Source organism: Mercenaria mercenaria, chromosome 16 (genome assembly GCF_021730395.1).
Source record: "Mercenaria mercenaria strain notata chromosome 16, MADL_Memer_1, whole genome shotgun sequence".
Classification (NCBI taxonomy): Eukaryota; Metazoa; Mollusca; class Bivalvia; order Venerida; family Veneridae; genus Mercenaria; species Mercenaria mercenaria.
In genome coordinates this window covers 33,426,292-33,440,626 of record NC_069376.1, presented here as the reverse complement: position 1 = coordinate 33,440,626, position 14,335 = coordinate 33,426,292, and the positions used below count along the sequence as shown (strand labels likewise).

The 14,335-nt window shown below is 33.3% G+C and overlaps 1 protein-coding gene across 1 annotated transcript in view; it reads left to right on the top strand.

Moving 5' to 3' along the window:
• Nucleotides 1–13,941, top strand: part of LOC128549600 (uncharacterized) — an 88,707-nt gene extending 74,766 nt beyond the window's left edge. The window contains exon 4 of the mRNA XM_053526648.1: nucleotides 431–13,941. Coding sequence (XP_053382623.1) covers nucleotides 431–568 — 138 coding nt within the window. The 3' untranslated portion in view covers nucleotides 569–13,941. The remainder of the gene's footprint in view (nucleotides 1–430) is intronic.
• Nucleotides 13,942–14,335: the final 394 nt, after the last annotated feature.

The following is a 14,335-nucleotide window of genomic DNA, read 5'->3' as shown; positions in this document are numbered from 1 at the left end:
CATTCAATTTGGACAGTACCACTTGTTTATCAAAGGGGTGTTCACTGAAAATTTACTAACTGAATAGCGAACAGTGCAGACCATGATCAGCCTGGTCGCTAAGGCAGAATCGGTTGCTGCCAGCAGGTTAAAGGTTAATCATGTAATTGTCAAGGAATTTGCGAATGACATGGCATAGATATTTATCATAATTATCATGATAATGTATGTCATACAAAAACTACAAGACCTTGGTAGTCAAAGGTTTATGAAGTTCATTTCTTGTCCAGGCTGTAAGTATTATATCTGTGAAGGTGGTTGGAAAATACTTTGCATTAAACCGAACAGAAAAAAAGCAAAAATTTTGATCTTACAGTCAAATAATAGTGAAATATCTTTCTTAAATTTGTATATGTTTTGTTGTTAAAATTTGTTTTCATTTATATTTCAGGTTACCAATGCAACTTGTAACTTTATCAACGAGAAAAGAGTGTTTTTAAACATGACAGGTCCAAGCATTTATACCTGGGAAGAGATGAAACCAGGATATGGCTGGATTGACACATTACGTTGTACCGCCCTGCAGTAGAAGGGTGGGGTGCTCAAAATTTGTTTAAGTGGGTGAAGGTTTTATATGTACCAGTAATGCATTTTGGCGGGAAAATGTGGAAAACAGTATTTACACATGAAGATTGGACACATTTCTTTGTGCAAATTTTTCAGGTGTTTGACATTGTATAAATAGCATTGCTGTACAAAAAAGCTAAGGGACCAGGTAACATTTAGTTGATAATTTAAGGTTGTGAAAGCTGGTTGAAGGATTCGGCTGGATGAAATACAATTCAGAAGGATTTTAAGTGATGTGCAAAGTTTGTATATCAGTTGACAGTGTATCGATATCAAAAACAATTGGAGATACTTATGACTTTAATGTGTTTTGATACCTGAAAAGCTTGCCATATGTGCTATACCAGTGAATGTGAGAAAAACTGTAAAAAATACAGAAAATGTTGCAATAATTCTACACTGGTGGCAAGGTGCTTAAAAGTGATTGTTTTGCCATATTTTTAGCATTTTAAGTGTTTTTAAAAACTCATGGACATCCAGGGTTATGTTTTTGTACATATTTTAAAAAAGCTACCGGTATGTTTGCGAGATTTGGGGATTTGTGTTCATGCAGTTATACAAATATTTCAACGAAACTGAGATATGAGATTGCCTTCATTGTGCTTCAAGACCAGAAGAAGATTAGTTTTAAATATTTAGACATCATTTTAAAGTTATTTTATCCTCGTAATTATTTTGTTGTATACATTTGTTTAGGCCTAAAAAAAATAATTCTTTGTTTCCGGTAACATGCTAAAAAAAAAAAATAGGGTAAGTAAGTTGGAAAAATCGGGGGGATTTTTTTTATTAAGTGAGACTTTTCTGAAATTATTTTTGTGTCAAAAAATGAGTACAAATAAGGGGGTTATGCCTTTAGAGCATCAGTAAGTTGATTTCTAACATCACTGTCCATGTTTAAAGCATAAAAAATGCAGTTTTACAACTTTTTGTTAAAAAGTTGAAAAAAATATTCTCCCAAGGCCATAAAAGCATTTAGGGTCAGGTCAAAAATTTAGCATAGGTCTGGATACCGGAAGCAAACATTTTTTTTTACGCCTTATGATTAAATAGGTTAAGATTTCACTACATGTACACAGACATAAATGCTTAGAAAGTCTTTATCTTTGCAGTAAGCAACTTCCCAGTAGATAAAAAGGGATCCTCTAGGGCTGAGGGGTCAAGGCCCCTTACTTCAAATCACTTGCCGTTCACTGATACGGGTATGAAATCTCCCTTGTTGTGAAAATTGTCCATGTGTGGAAGCCATTCAGCTGACTTATGGAAGGTCAGTGGTTCTACCCAGTTGCCAGTTTATGCCTGAAACAGAACAGTGCACAGAGGGACACCTGGGCTTTTCATCCACCGTCAAAAGCTTAAAAAGTTGCCATAAGACCTTAATGAACTGAATTGTATGACTCCTAACCTAGTAAAAACAAAAACAATCAAACAATATACATAAATTATAGGTAATGTACATAAAGATAAGTATAGATGTAGCAATTTGCATGCATAGCTTTTTGTGTCTTCTTACAATAATAATACCAAATGGAGGGGTGAATGCAACAAAAGTTTAAGTAAGAAGTACTTAGACTTCTGTTGCATTCACCCCTGGAAATAGATATCTTTCATTTTGTGCCAGACTGTTGTAACCGAAATTGAATACTTAAAGTGACTTAACTATAGTTGTTTTGATATTGATAATACAGCAATTTCTTTAGTACCTTAGTTTCTTAGTATACTGTGCCAGTATGTACATAGATCTGAATTCTGTTATAAATGTTTTGTAGTTAAGTTGAAGTAACAAGACTGTAAATATTTATAGTGAAAACAGAAACAATGTTTAAAATGCATTTGCATTTAGATTATTTTGGTCAACTCTAAAATGTGTTAATAAAGAATATTGTATAGGTAAAACAGCTATCGATAAAAATTCTGTGTATGAAAGGAATTGAACCCGCAGTTTAATGCTTGCCTGATTTTAAGAGGCTACTAATATCATCTGAGAACCTGGTTTTGCTGTAACTCTGATTCTGTTTTGATTCCATACCCTGATGTAAATGAGTTGAGAACGCAAAACCTTTAGTCCTTTTTGGTGCCATATAACTTGCACTATGTTGGTGCACTGTAAAACCCATATCAAATCAAATCAACCAAAAATGATAGCACTGAATTTAGAAATATATATATGTACATATTCCCCTTTCAAAAATTCAGCTTACATTATAAAGTATAACGAGTTTAAGAAATATTTTCACACCCTCTAAGCTCACTTTTAACGACCAGTAAAGATGGTAAGAAGGATATAACAGGGAATGATTCTGGAGATAATGAAGAGATAATGGGGAGTGATTCAGGAAGTAATGTGGAATAATTTAGAAGGGAATGAAGAGATAATGGGGAATGATTCAGGAAGTAATGTGGAATGATTTAGAAGTGAATGAAGAGATAATGGGGAATGATTCAGGAAGTGATGTGGAATGATTTAGAAGTGAATGAAGAGATAATGGGAAATGATTCAGGAAGTAATGTGGAATGATTTAGAAGGGAATGAAGAGATAATGGGGAATGATTCAGAAGGTTATTGGGAATGATTCAGGAGGTTATGGAATGATTCAGGAGGTTATGGGGAATGATTATTGAGGTTATGTGGAATGATTATTGAGGTAATGAAGAGATAATGGGGAGTTATTCATGAGGTAATAAAGAGATAATGGGGAATGATTCAGGAGGTAATCGGGAATGATTCAGGAGGTAATGAAGAGATAATGGGGAATGATAATGGAGGTAATGGTGAAAATTCAGGAGATACAGAGGAGCAGATATTTGGTAGTTAAGTAGGAGCTGAAGGGGCACATACAGGAAATGCAGTTAAGAAGTCTTCACTGGGGAAAAATAAAAAATAAAAAAAAGATCAAAACTACTGATGTCAGCCTACACCTCAATGAAAATTGGGGTTAATTAAGTTTTATGGAAAGTTCCAATTAATTATAACTAGCTTTCTGTTCAAAATAAATATACGATTGAAATAGTTTAAATCAGCTGTTAGGAAAGTATTGCTGCCTGATTAATTAGATATACTGCTGTATTAATGTGTGACTCATCAATTACTTAATTTTGTTTTCTTATGAGTTTCTTATTTTAATGTTTCATGAAAATACTGTCTCAGGTTCTATATACGCAAGAATTTCATGTTTCTGTCATTGGATTTATTGCATAAGAATGTTTTCTAATGATCCTGTTCTGTATATATTCCCTTATTAATGATCCCAGGGGTGTTACATTTTGTAAAGTGGGTGGGGGACATTATGAAGGCCCTTGTAAACCAGTTTTGGAAATAAAGAAATTAATAGGAAATTGACAAAACCTTTTGAGAAAAAGCTTTGAAACTTTCAACACTAGTGTACCATCACCATGTCCAGTTTTAGGCATGAGTACATAATTCTGTCAACTATTTTGGCTGAATTATGGCCCTTTTTGGACTCGGAAACTGGTTAAATTTTCATACCAGTCCATATCTTGCTTAACCTGTTTGTCATATGGCTTTGAAACTATGATCATTTGTTTACCATCGTAGTCCACATAATGTAGGCAAAACTACATAATTAGGACAAGGACTTTAGCTCGGTTATGGCCCTTTTATGACATAGAAATTAGTTAAGTTTTAATACCAGTCCATATTTTGTCTAAACTGTTTGATATATGGCTTTGAATTTTTGAAAACTTGTTTACCATCATGGTTACACATTGCCGTATAGTGCAAGACTTATCCAGATCACCAAATACAGGTACATTGTTTGTCTTAGGCTATCTATTTTTCTTCTTTTGTCTGAAAATCTCTGGTAATATTTTGACCCCATACTTCCATCAGTTCTTCGAATAATCAAGTGCGCTGTCAACAGACAGCTCTTGTTAAGAGAAAACTGTTGAGTAATCCAAAAACGGGTTGCAAGATTGCAGTCTATAGGTTTCTGTTCTGACAATCTAATATGTGTTACGCAATATTGAAAATACATTTATCAAGCTTTAGCAGCTATTTATCGAGTCTTCTTTGATAATAGGTTACAGTGTTGGAATCTAACATTCAGTTCATACTCAGTTTATTTCGGAAAAGTAGGCACAAGTGTCCTGGCTTCTGCCGTTGAAGACCGTAATGTAGATATCTATATTCAGACCTTGTTTTTCATGTGCATAGTAGGAATTTCTTAATCCAGGGATAGTTATCATTGTTTTCTGTTTTCGTCTTTTCTGTAAGGGTGCCTCCATGGCCAAAGTGGTTATTATAAGGTCCCTGACTTTTACCCTTCACAGCAGTTGGTATGAAACCTTACTTGGGATTTTTTCGTATCCAGCTGGCTTGCGGAAGGTCGATGATTCTACTGAGATACACACTTGTGTCCGAAATAATGCACAGTGTGGCATCTGGGATCTTCATCAACCATGAAAAGCCGCAGTGTTGCCATAAGATCTATAATCGTGCCATTGAAGCAAACAGAAATGATAAAATCCTCATTCAGTGAATGCCAATTAAGCTATGAAGTAAAATTACAATGAAAGATCACTACCCAGTCTGTAGGGCATTGTAACAGTACCCAAAGCGCTGAAATTAAGTTCCAACAGTCTTGTCAGTTTTTTTGCACCATATGACTTGTTTCAGTTCTATTCGTTAAAATAATTGATAATATCATAAAGTTTCAGAAAAATGAAAAATTAATTCTGGTATAATATTAATTAAAAAGAGCACGAAATGACCTTGACAAGCTGTCAGAAAACAACAACTACAACATGATGAATACCACATACTGTAATGTCATTTAATTTTGTGGGCAAGGAATATCATGGTCTGGGCTATAAGGACTACTTCATCGGGATATGAATTTATGGCTGTAAAATCAGTTGCAATTTTACTTGTTTGTTTAGGTTTAACCCTTACCACATGCTAATTTTCTATAATGAACTTGTTCATCTTTCAATTTGGACAGTACCATTAACTGTTAAAAAGGGGTGCTTACCAGAAAGATACTGACTGAATGGCGAATAGTGCAGATCATGATCAGACTGCAAGGATATGCAGGCTGATCATGATCTACACTGGTTGCAAAGGCAGAATCAGTCATGTCCAGCATGATAATAGTTAATTTAATGCATTGGCTCATCCATAAAATCCATGAGAATTAGCTTTCCACAAATATAAAGGATTTCACTGTGGAATGAAAGACAACATTATGCACCTGGCAGTTAACATGTTGTATTGTTTAATTGCATCAAGTTGTTTCAAATGTCCAAATCTACCTGTCAATTTTTATACACTTTGTTTTGTAATGTAAATTTCCTAAACCCTGTGAATTGTAATTTTGACCTACAAAATCTGAGGGAGTTCACATATAGGCATACAGACACTAAAAAGAAAAATGGCGCGAAAAAAAAATGATAGTCGCGTAATGGCGGATACAAATAGTCCTCAGAGTTTTTTTTGCTCTGTAGAGCTATTTTCCTTATTTTCTTGCATTTTTTTTTGCAAAAATCAGATGACAGATCTATGCTTGACATGTAGGTAGCATTTTCATAATGAAATAACAACATTACCAAATTTTTTATGGAAACCTAGATCATACACCACCAGTATAATTTGGGGTCTCATTTTTAGCTGATTTTGCAGTTTGTGTGTTTGACTGAAATTATTTTTCTTGCATCAAACATGACCCCCACTTTTCTTTTGATCTTTAGTTAGCACTGACAATATTCTTCAAGAAAATGTAGGTTACAGACATTTAAAATGGGTCCTGATGTGTGCTGCGATCATTGGAATTAGGTCAATTTTATATAGAATAAAGAACAACTATTTAGTGTGTTATAACCAAAGAGCTATAAAAATAAATAGATTGGCAACTTGAAAGGCATATAGAGCAAATCTCGCCAACCTCCCGTGACAAAAAAACGAGATCTCGTTTACCGGAAGTGGCGCTTTCTCCACGCGCCATTTTGTATGCGAAAGCAATTATTCATCGGTAAAATAATTATCACCGTATGAGCACACTTCTTTCAATGGCAAAAAAACGTGTACTTCGTGTCTTAAGACCATTTCACATTAAACTAATTTTGTTTTAGAAGCTAACATGTATTTTAAATGTAGTTTTAAAGGTACAAATTGTAACTCCATGCTCGCCGATGTTTGTTTTTAGTAAGATAACGCCGAATCACGCTCTGACACGAGCTCACGCGAGATTACAGCCAGTTGCCATTCTGTGTATTTTATAATTCTTTGGTTATAACCTATACAGTTAATTTATTTTTTAAGCATGTCCGAAACATTGCAAAATGATACTAATTTCCTTTAGGTAATGATTAAATTTTACTTGGACTTTATCATAGATTCCCAATTTAAAATCTCAAACTTCAAAATAAGAAATAAAGTTTAAAATCCATTGTGGTTTTGTAGGGCATGTGAGGTTAAAAAAATTTAATTTGATTTTGGAAATAGTGTGATATTTATTTACAAAGCCGCTATATGTGCACATAGTAAAATAATGCTTGGTTTACCGAAGTTGAAACTGGCAGGTACGCTAAAATACAGCTCTTTGATTGGTTAGTTAGAATCTTTGTTGTCATGAATGTTAAAAATTAAGAATGCAGGGTAAGCATTCTACTGCTGCCTCTTCAAAATTGGTCAATAATATTTTTTTTGTGCAGTTTTTAACTTTTCTAAACATGCTTACCTATAATAATCATCGTTTGATTCTTTAAAATAGTTTTTTATCCTTATTTGCCAGAGACATTGCCATATAATTATGAAGAGAAGAGTTTCATAGACATTTCTATTTGAAATTTATTTTGTAAAGGCTTTAATAGCGAAATGACTTGTTATGAAAGCGCTTGTTGTAAAATGGTGCATTGTAATACAGATATGCTTTTCCAATTTAAATTCAATACAGGTGTATTTGTTATTTGCACTTGTAACCTGACCCTTACCAATGGTAATGAGAGGACTGGTAAAGCTTTTATATCCTTACTGCCTTTTCAATTAAATTCAAGTAGGGACCACACACACATAGACCCGTATGACTTGCTCTTATTGAATGTTATGCATTTTTCGGATGACTTTGTTTTTGTTGAACTTAGTGCATTTTACTATCTGAGACGATGCAGTAAAGAATTTTGGAATTTTGTGAAACTGTTTGTTTAATTATATTGATGCATTGAAATAGGAGTATTGAAGTAGGAAGATTGGCAGTAATTTAATATTTTGTTCCTTTATAACCTTGTAATACTATAATAGAAACAGTGTATTAGTCTGTTCACTGGAAATTAAAAGGTCTTGTAATATCCTCCAAATATTCCCAAACAACCTGCAGTGTTAATTGTTCAGGTGAAATCCTAAAAGACCGTAGTGTTACTAAATAAGGAGTACATGAGAGCAAAATCATTTACAGTAAACATAAAAAGTCTTATTTCTTAGCTTGAAGTTTCATTTTTTGAAATATCAGTGTTATTTGCTGAGTCCCTTTCGTTTTCATTGTTTCATTGTCGTAAGTTTTTATCTTTACTTTTTAATGAGATGGAAATAAGATATGTATATATTTTTCTTGAATATTGTAAAACAAATTGTAGATATACAAACAAAATACAGATCGTAAATTTCAATTATATTTTAATCTTTACTACAGTCATTTTAAGCCTTAGCCTGCTGGCGGCAATTGGTTTTGCCTTTGCGACCAGTGCAGACCAAGATCAGCCTGCACATCCGTTAATCTATGGTATGTATGAAGAAAGATTAGGAAGCAGAACATTTTGAACTGTATAAATTTAAATCTTAAATTATTTCCTTGTTAATGATATAAACTTGGGTTTATAATTTGACAAAACATACAACCTTTATATAGAATAATCGTGGCATTGTTTTTGTAGATGCAAAACAGGTGGTTTTATTGTTAAATTTTTTACGGCTAATGAATTATTGTTTACGTAATGCATTAAAGAGAACAAAGTGAAGTGAAAGGTCATTGCATTTAATTGCATGTTTTTTGCTAGTCCTTGTATGTTACAGTGCATGCAGACTGACTAATTCGCTGGTAGGAAGTTGATGAAATGTGAAGAGTTATGCTGTATTATTGGAAATGGGGTTAGATAGGAAGTGCGGTCCAGTGTAATAAACAGATAATCAGCTTCTTTTACAGTATAAAGTATAGTAGGAAGCATATTTTATTTAGTGATGGAACAGCTGACGAAATTGCATTAACTTAAATAAACATGCAAAAAAAGTGTGTCACCATTCCAGGTCTGTCTGTTGTAACTGTAATGTCACAAATGCTAAAGCCAGTTTTAGACATGTAACTGTCAGTATGATTACATAGTTTTAACTCTTACCCTGCTAAATTTCTATAATGAATTTGACCACCTTTCAATTTGGACAGTACCATTAACTGTGAAAAGAAGTGCTTACCAAAATGATACTGACTGAATGGTGAACAGTGCAGATCATGATCAGACTGCACAGATGTGGAGACTGATCATGATCTACACAGGTGGCAAAGGAAGAATCAGTCGCATCCATCATGATAAGGTTTAAATTACTTGCATACTACAGAAAAAAAAGTGTTTACCAAAAATGGCCTTGTTTTATGGTCTTTTTCTTTTATCCCCAGGGACCACCTGAAAAGATGGGAGGTTTAGATGATTTACCAGCATCAGAACAAAGTTTTTTTTCCATTTTGCCATTACAGTGAAGGGAAACTACTCTCCATGTCACCACATTGTACAGTAGTGCACATTTTTCATGGGTATCTACAGTGAGAGTTAAGTAATTAGAGACTCCTTAGCTGACCTAAGAATTGTATGAAAATAATGCAGATACTATACCCTGAGATCCCTTATTATGCTGTGTAGATCTTGATCAGCCTGCACATCATGCAGTCTGATTAAGATCTGCACTGTTCGCCATTCATGCAGTTTCTTTTTGGTAAGCACCCCTTTGAAGAGTTAATGGTACTGTCCAAATTGAAAGATGGACAAGTTTGTTATTGAAATTTAGCAGGGTAAGGGTGTTAGTACATTGACAGTTACAAATTCTAACCTTTTTTTTTGTTTACCTCTACTGGTTGAGGACCACCAAATCCGGACGACCACCAAACCGGACAGTTTAGTAGCTGCTAAATTTTGCTGTATTTTAAGCAATCTTTTATAAGTCAAACACACATTTGATTTTTTAACAATGATGTGGAATTATATCTGACAAAAAGAACTTATTGATGAGGAAATTTCATTTTTTGATTTCGTCATTCATATTGAAGCATGAAACTATCATGGGGGATTTGGAAATCCGCACTGCATTTCTTACTATCATATGGCAGTTTTCCACACAAAAAAAATCTGAATAAAATTTATATCTTTCAGGCCAATAATGAATACTTTGACTCATTTTCACATTACATATCAAAATGTCATCAGTACAGAGGTTCCTATAACAGTTGTAAAAAAACTGTCCAGATATATGGTACTGCCAAGCAGTGAAAGTAAGTAGTTTAGTTGACCCTACATTCCGCCCTGGAAAGGGCATTAATCATTTGTTAGGGGTAAACAAATTAAGTCTTCTTCTTGAGGGTTCATGTTCATGTGAAATTTCACAGTTGTAATGAAGGAAATGAAGGAGAAAATGGCGAAAAACCTCTAAAAGCGTCCGGTTGGTGGCCCCTGACCAGTACCCTGAATCAAAGTATTGTCCATACTGGAACCAAGAAAACCATAATTTGCTCCCAGTATTTCTCAGAAAAATATGGCAATCATGTTGCATAGTAAAATACTATTAAGGTCAGAATAGGATTTTAATACTTAAAATTTTATAAGTTATGTTTTTACATAGAATTTGTGTCATTTAATTAGATTTACAAATTTTTATTAGGCAGTGCTTGTTGTTGCAGGTGCCAACAATTTAGGAGTGGGAGAGAAATTAGTTTCTATGGGGTATGAGGAGTGTTGCACTTTCCGTTTACTTACCTCTCATCAACAGACTTAATCAAATGGAGTCAGCGGTTATTTTGTTTGGTCGCATTCTGTGCTTCCATAGAAACTTCTTGTAGGTTTTATTAACAAACATCTTCATTAGGCCTGAAAAAAATTCTTTGTTTCCGGTAACATGCTAAAAAAAATTAGGGTAGGTAGGTCGGAAAATTTATTGTTTTGGATTTTTTTTTTATTAAGGGAATTTATTTTTGTCAAAAAATAAATTCAGTTAAGGGGGTTATGCCTTTAGGGCATCAGGAAGTTGATTTCTAACATCAATGACCATGTTAAAAGCATAAGAAGTGCAGTTTTGCAACTTTTTATTAAAAAGTTGAAAAAATTATTCCGAGGCCGTAAAAACATTTGGGGTCGGGCCAAAAATTTAGGATAGGTCGGGATACCGGAAACAAACAATTTTTTTTTACGCCTTGTAAAAGCTGCCAAGTTCAGTTCACTTTCATTGAGATAGTAAAATATTTTTATAAACATTGAATTTTACCTGTAAATAATTTTATCTTTAAAATGTATTTTACGGTAATTGTTATATGTGTATGTCTTAAGTTGTTTTATATGTTTGTAAATAGTCATTTTTGCATATTGTGTTCATTTTTATGCATTTTAAACCATTGTAAAATGTAAATTAGTTTTTTTTGCATTAAATGAGGTGAAAACTGAATAAGAAATCTGATGCGAAATCTTCACGAATTGGCTTCTCTATTAATTACGCAGTTGGAATGAAGTTTTTGACCGTATAAAAGGAAAATGTGTTAGTAAAATAGCGTTTATTTAACAAGGAAAATAAATACACTTAAGGAAACATCTTACGCCTTGTGGTATATTGACTGTAGCTGTCATTTTAATGGTAGTGCATTTAACATTTCTCGTACATTTAGGAAAATAATTATGTTGTTTATAACACTTGTAAATTCCAGCAAGATGAAGTAATGATATGATAGATTGAGTAAGCTTGTGATATAATTTTACAAATGCAACCCAAATTTAAAATATTGCAAAAAAAAGGCACAAATAACAGATCTGTTAAAGTGAAAAAGCTTTTAATAGATTAGCCGTGCTCTGGTTGTCGTTTAAAACTGATCTTTACTAAGGAATTCGTTTTGCCTATTTAGCAGGTATCAATTCAAAATGGGAACAGAATATGTCAGTAGATCTATAATAAGTAATACTACAATGTATGTGTAGCAAATTTAATTATTTGTATGTGTAAATGGTTACTTAAGAAATAAAGAAATTTAGTTTAAAAACTAGTTTGTTACAATATGTCAGCCAGTGTAATTTGTATTTATACTAGTTTTATAATGGCCTGATATCTTTAACATTGACTTTGTTTTCATAATAATGTTATTTGTTATAATGTTATTACAGGTCATTGAGAAATGGCAAATAAAACATATAAAATACCTGAATTTGGTGCTGATAATGCCTGAGCTAAAGACGTTCATTCATTGTTAAATATAAAGGTAATGGGATTGTTGATTTAAATACTTACCAAAATTGTCTGGCCTTTTTGTTGAATTCTGAGAGGTTAGTTGTCAATTACTTATAGAGAGCAACTAGATGAAAAACCGGTACTTGACTTTATTAATGTATAAATCTGAAACACTTAGGAAATATTGTTGATAGAAATAACACAAGTTATGTTTAAGTTAGACTTTCTGTTGTTTTAGTTGCAGCAGAATGAACAAAGATACACAATTAGATCTAGTACCAGTACTTTTTTACAAACGTTTTTATGTTCTGTCATATCTTTGGCAGTTTTCAAGTTAGCGTGTCATATAAATATGTTGAAATAGTTTCTGCAAGAATTTTTCGCATATTGATTTTACACTTATTTTTTGTATACTTATTGTTAATGCTCATTTGTGTTGTTGTAGATATTTTTTGAAATGATGAAATTTGTCTTGATGATGTAACTCAGTATATACTATTCATTGAAGTTAACATGTCAGATCATGTTACACAGTATTCGTTGAGGATAACGTGTGAGAATAATTATGTTACTTGAAAATGTACAATTCATTTAGGATAACCTGTCAGATCATGTTATCACATATGTACAATTCATTGAGGATAATGTGTCAGATCATGTTTTCACATAATTTATGTACTATTCATTGGAATTAACATGTCAGATACTAGATATGTATAATTGATAGGGGATAACATGTCAGATCCTGTTCCTCAGTATATACATCTCATTGGGGATAACATGTCAGGTCATGCTACTTGATATGTATAATTCATTGAGGATAACATGTCAGATCCTTTCCTCAGTATGTACAATTCATTTGGGATAACATGTCAGATCATGCGCTCCATATATATTATTCATTGAAGTAAGCATGTCAGATAATTGTGCTTGATATATACTGTCCATAGAGGTTAACTTGTCATTGGAACAGATCAGTATATTGGACATCATTTGTTTGTTTGATACAGGTAAACATAGTTATTCTTGCCATGGTCTTCCAGTAAATAAAATGTACCAGGAATGTACATGATTTTGTCTTCAAAACTAAAGTAGACTATAACTATTGGTTTATCCATATCGTTTATATCACCTGCTCCACTGACACATTATCCTAAATGATTAATAGAATCATGTCATGGGGATGTTTACTGTTTAGTTCACCATGTACATGCCATGATATCATTGGTATAATTCACAATACCAATGATATTATGCATGCTATTGTAAATGTGGATGACAGTGCTACATAGCAACATTTGTCATTCTTACACCAGTATAACATGATGACATCAGTGTAACATGATGATATTTCTTGACAGTAATGTCAGAGGTGTGAAATATTTTGTGCATGGTATAATAAGATACTGATTTTTCAACACATATATGAAGATAAACCATCTTGAATGTACATGATTATGTCTTCAAAGCTATAGTAGATTATCATCCGTCAAACAATGTTAATTTTATATTAGGTATATTAACCCTTAGCCTGCTGGTGGAAATTGATTCTGCCTTTGCGACCAGTGCAGACCAAGATCAGCCTGCACATCCGTGCAGTCTGATCATGGTCTGCACTGTTCGCTATTCAGTCAGTAAATTTTCAGTGAACACCCCTTCAAATAATAAATGGTATTGCCCAAATTGAATGATGGATCAGTTCATTTTAGAAATTTAGCAGGGTAAGGGTTAAATACAAGAAAATATGTTGCTTTAAATTGTGTTATCTGTTTTGAACATTATTTTAATATTGAAAATGTGTAATGTTACAGTTTTATGTAACTTTCAAGAGTTATACTCATAGACACTGGGTAATAATCTACTTTAGACTGTGGACAGTATTACAAGCTTAAAAAAATAAAGAAATGCCTTCAGAATTTGTCTTTCCTTCTTAATCTTTGAATCTGATACCAGTCTTAATGTTTGACTGAGGGGCCTCTGTGGCCGAGTGGTTTAAGTGGTTAAGGTCACTGACTTCAAATCACTTGCCCCTCAACGATGTGGATTCGAGCCTCACTCGGGGTGTTGATTTCTTCATGTGAGGAAGCCATCCAGCTGGCTTTCAGAAAGTCTGTGGTTCTACCCAGATGCCCGCTCGTGATGAAATAATGCACGTAGAGGCACCTATGGTCTTCCTGGAAAATCGCCATATGACCTATAATTGTGTCAGTGCGACGTTAAACCTAACCAAAATGTTTGACAGTATTCTCCAGCATAAAGGTCATAGATAGTAATGGCTCTTCATCTGGAGACTAGGGTTTTTATATCTCT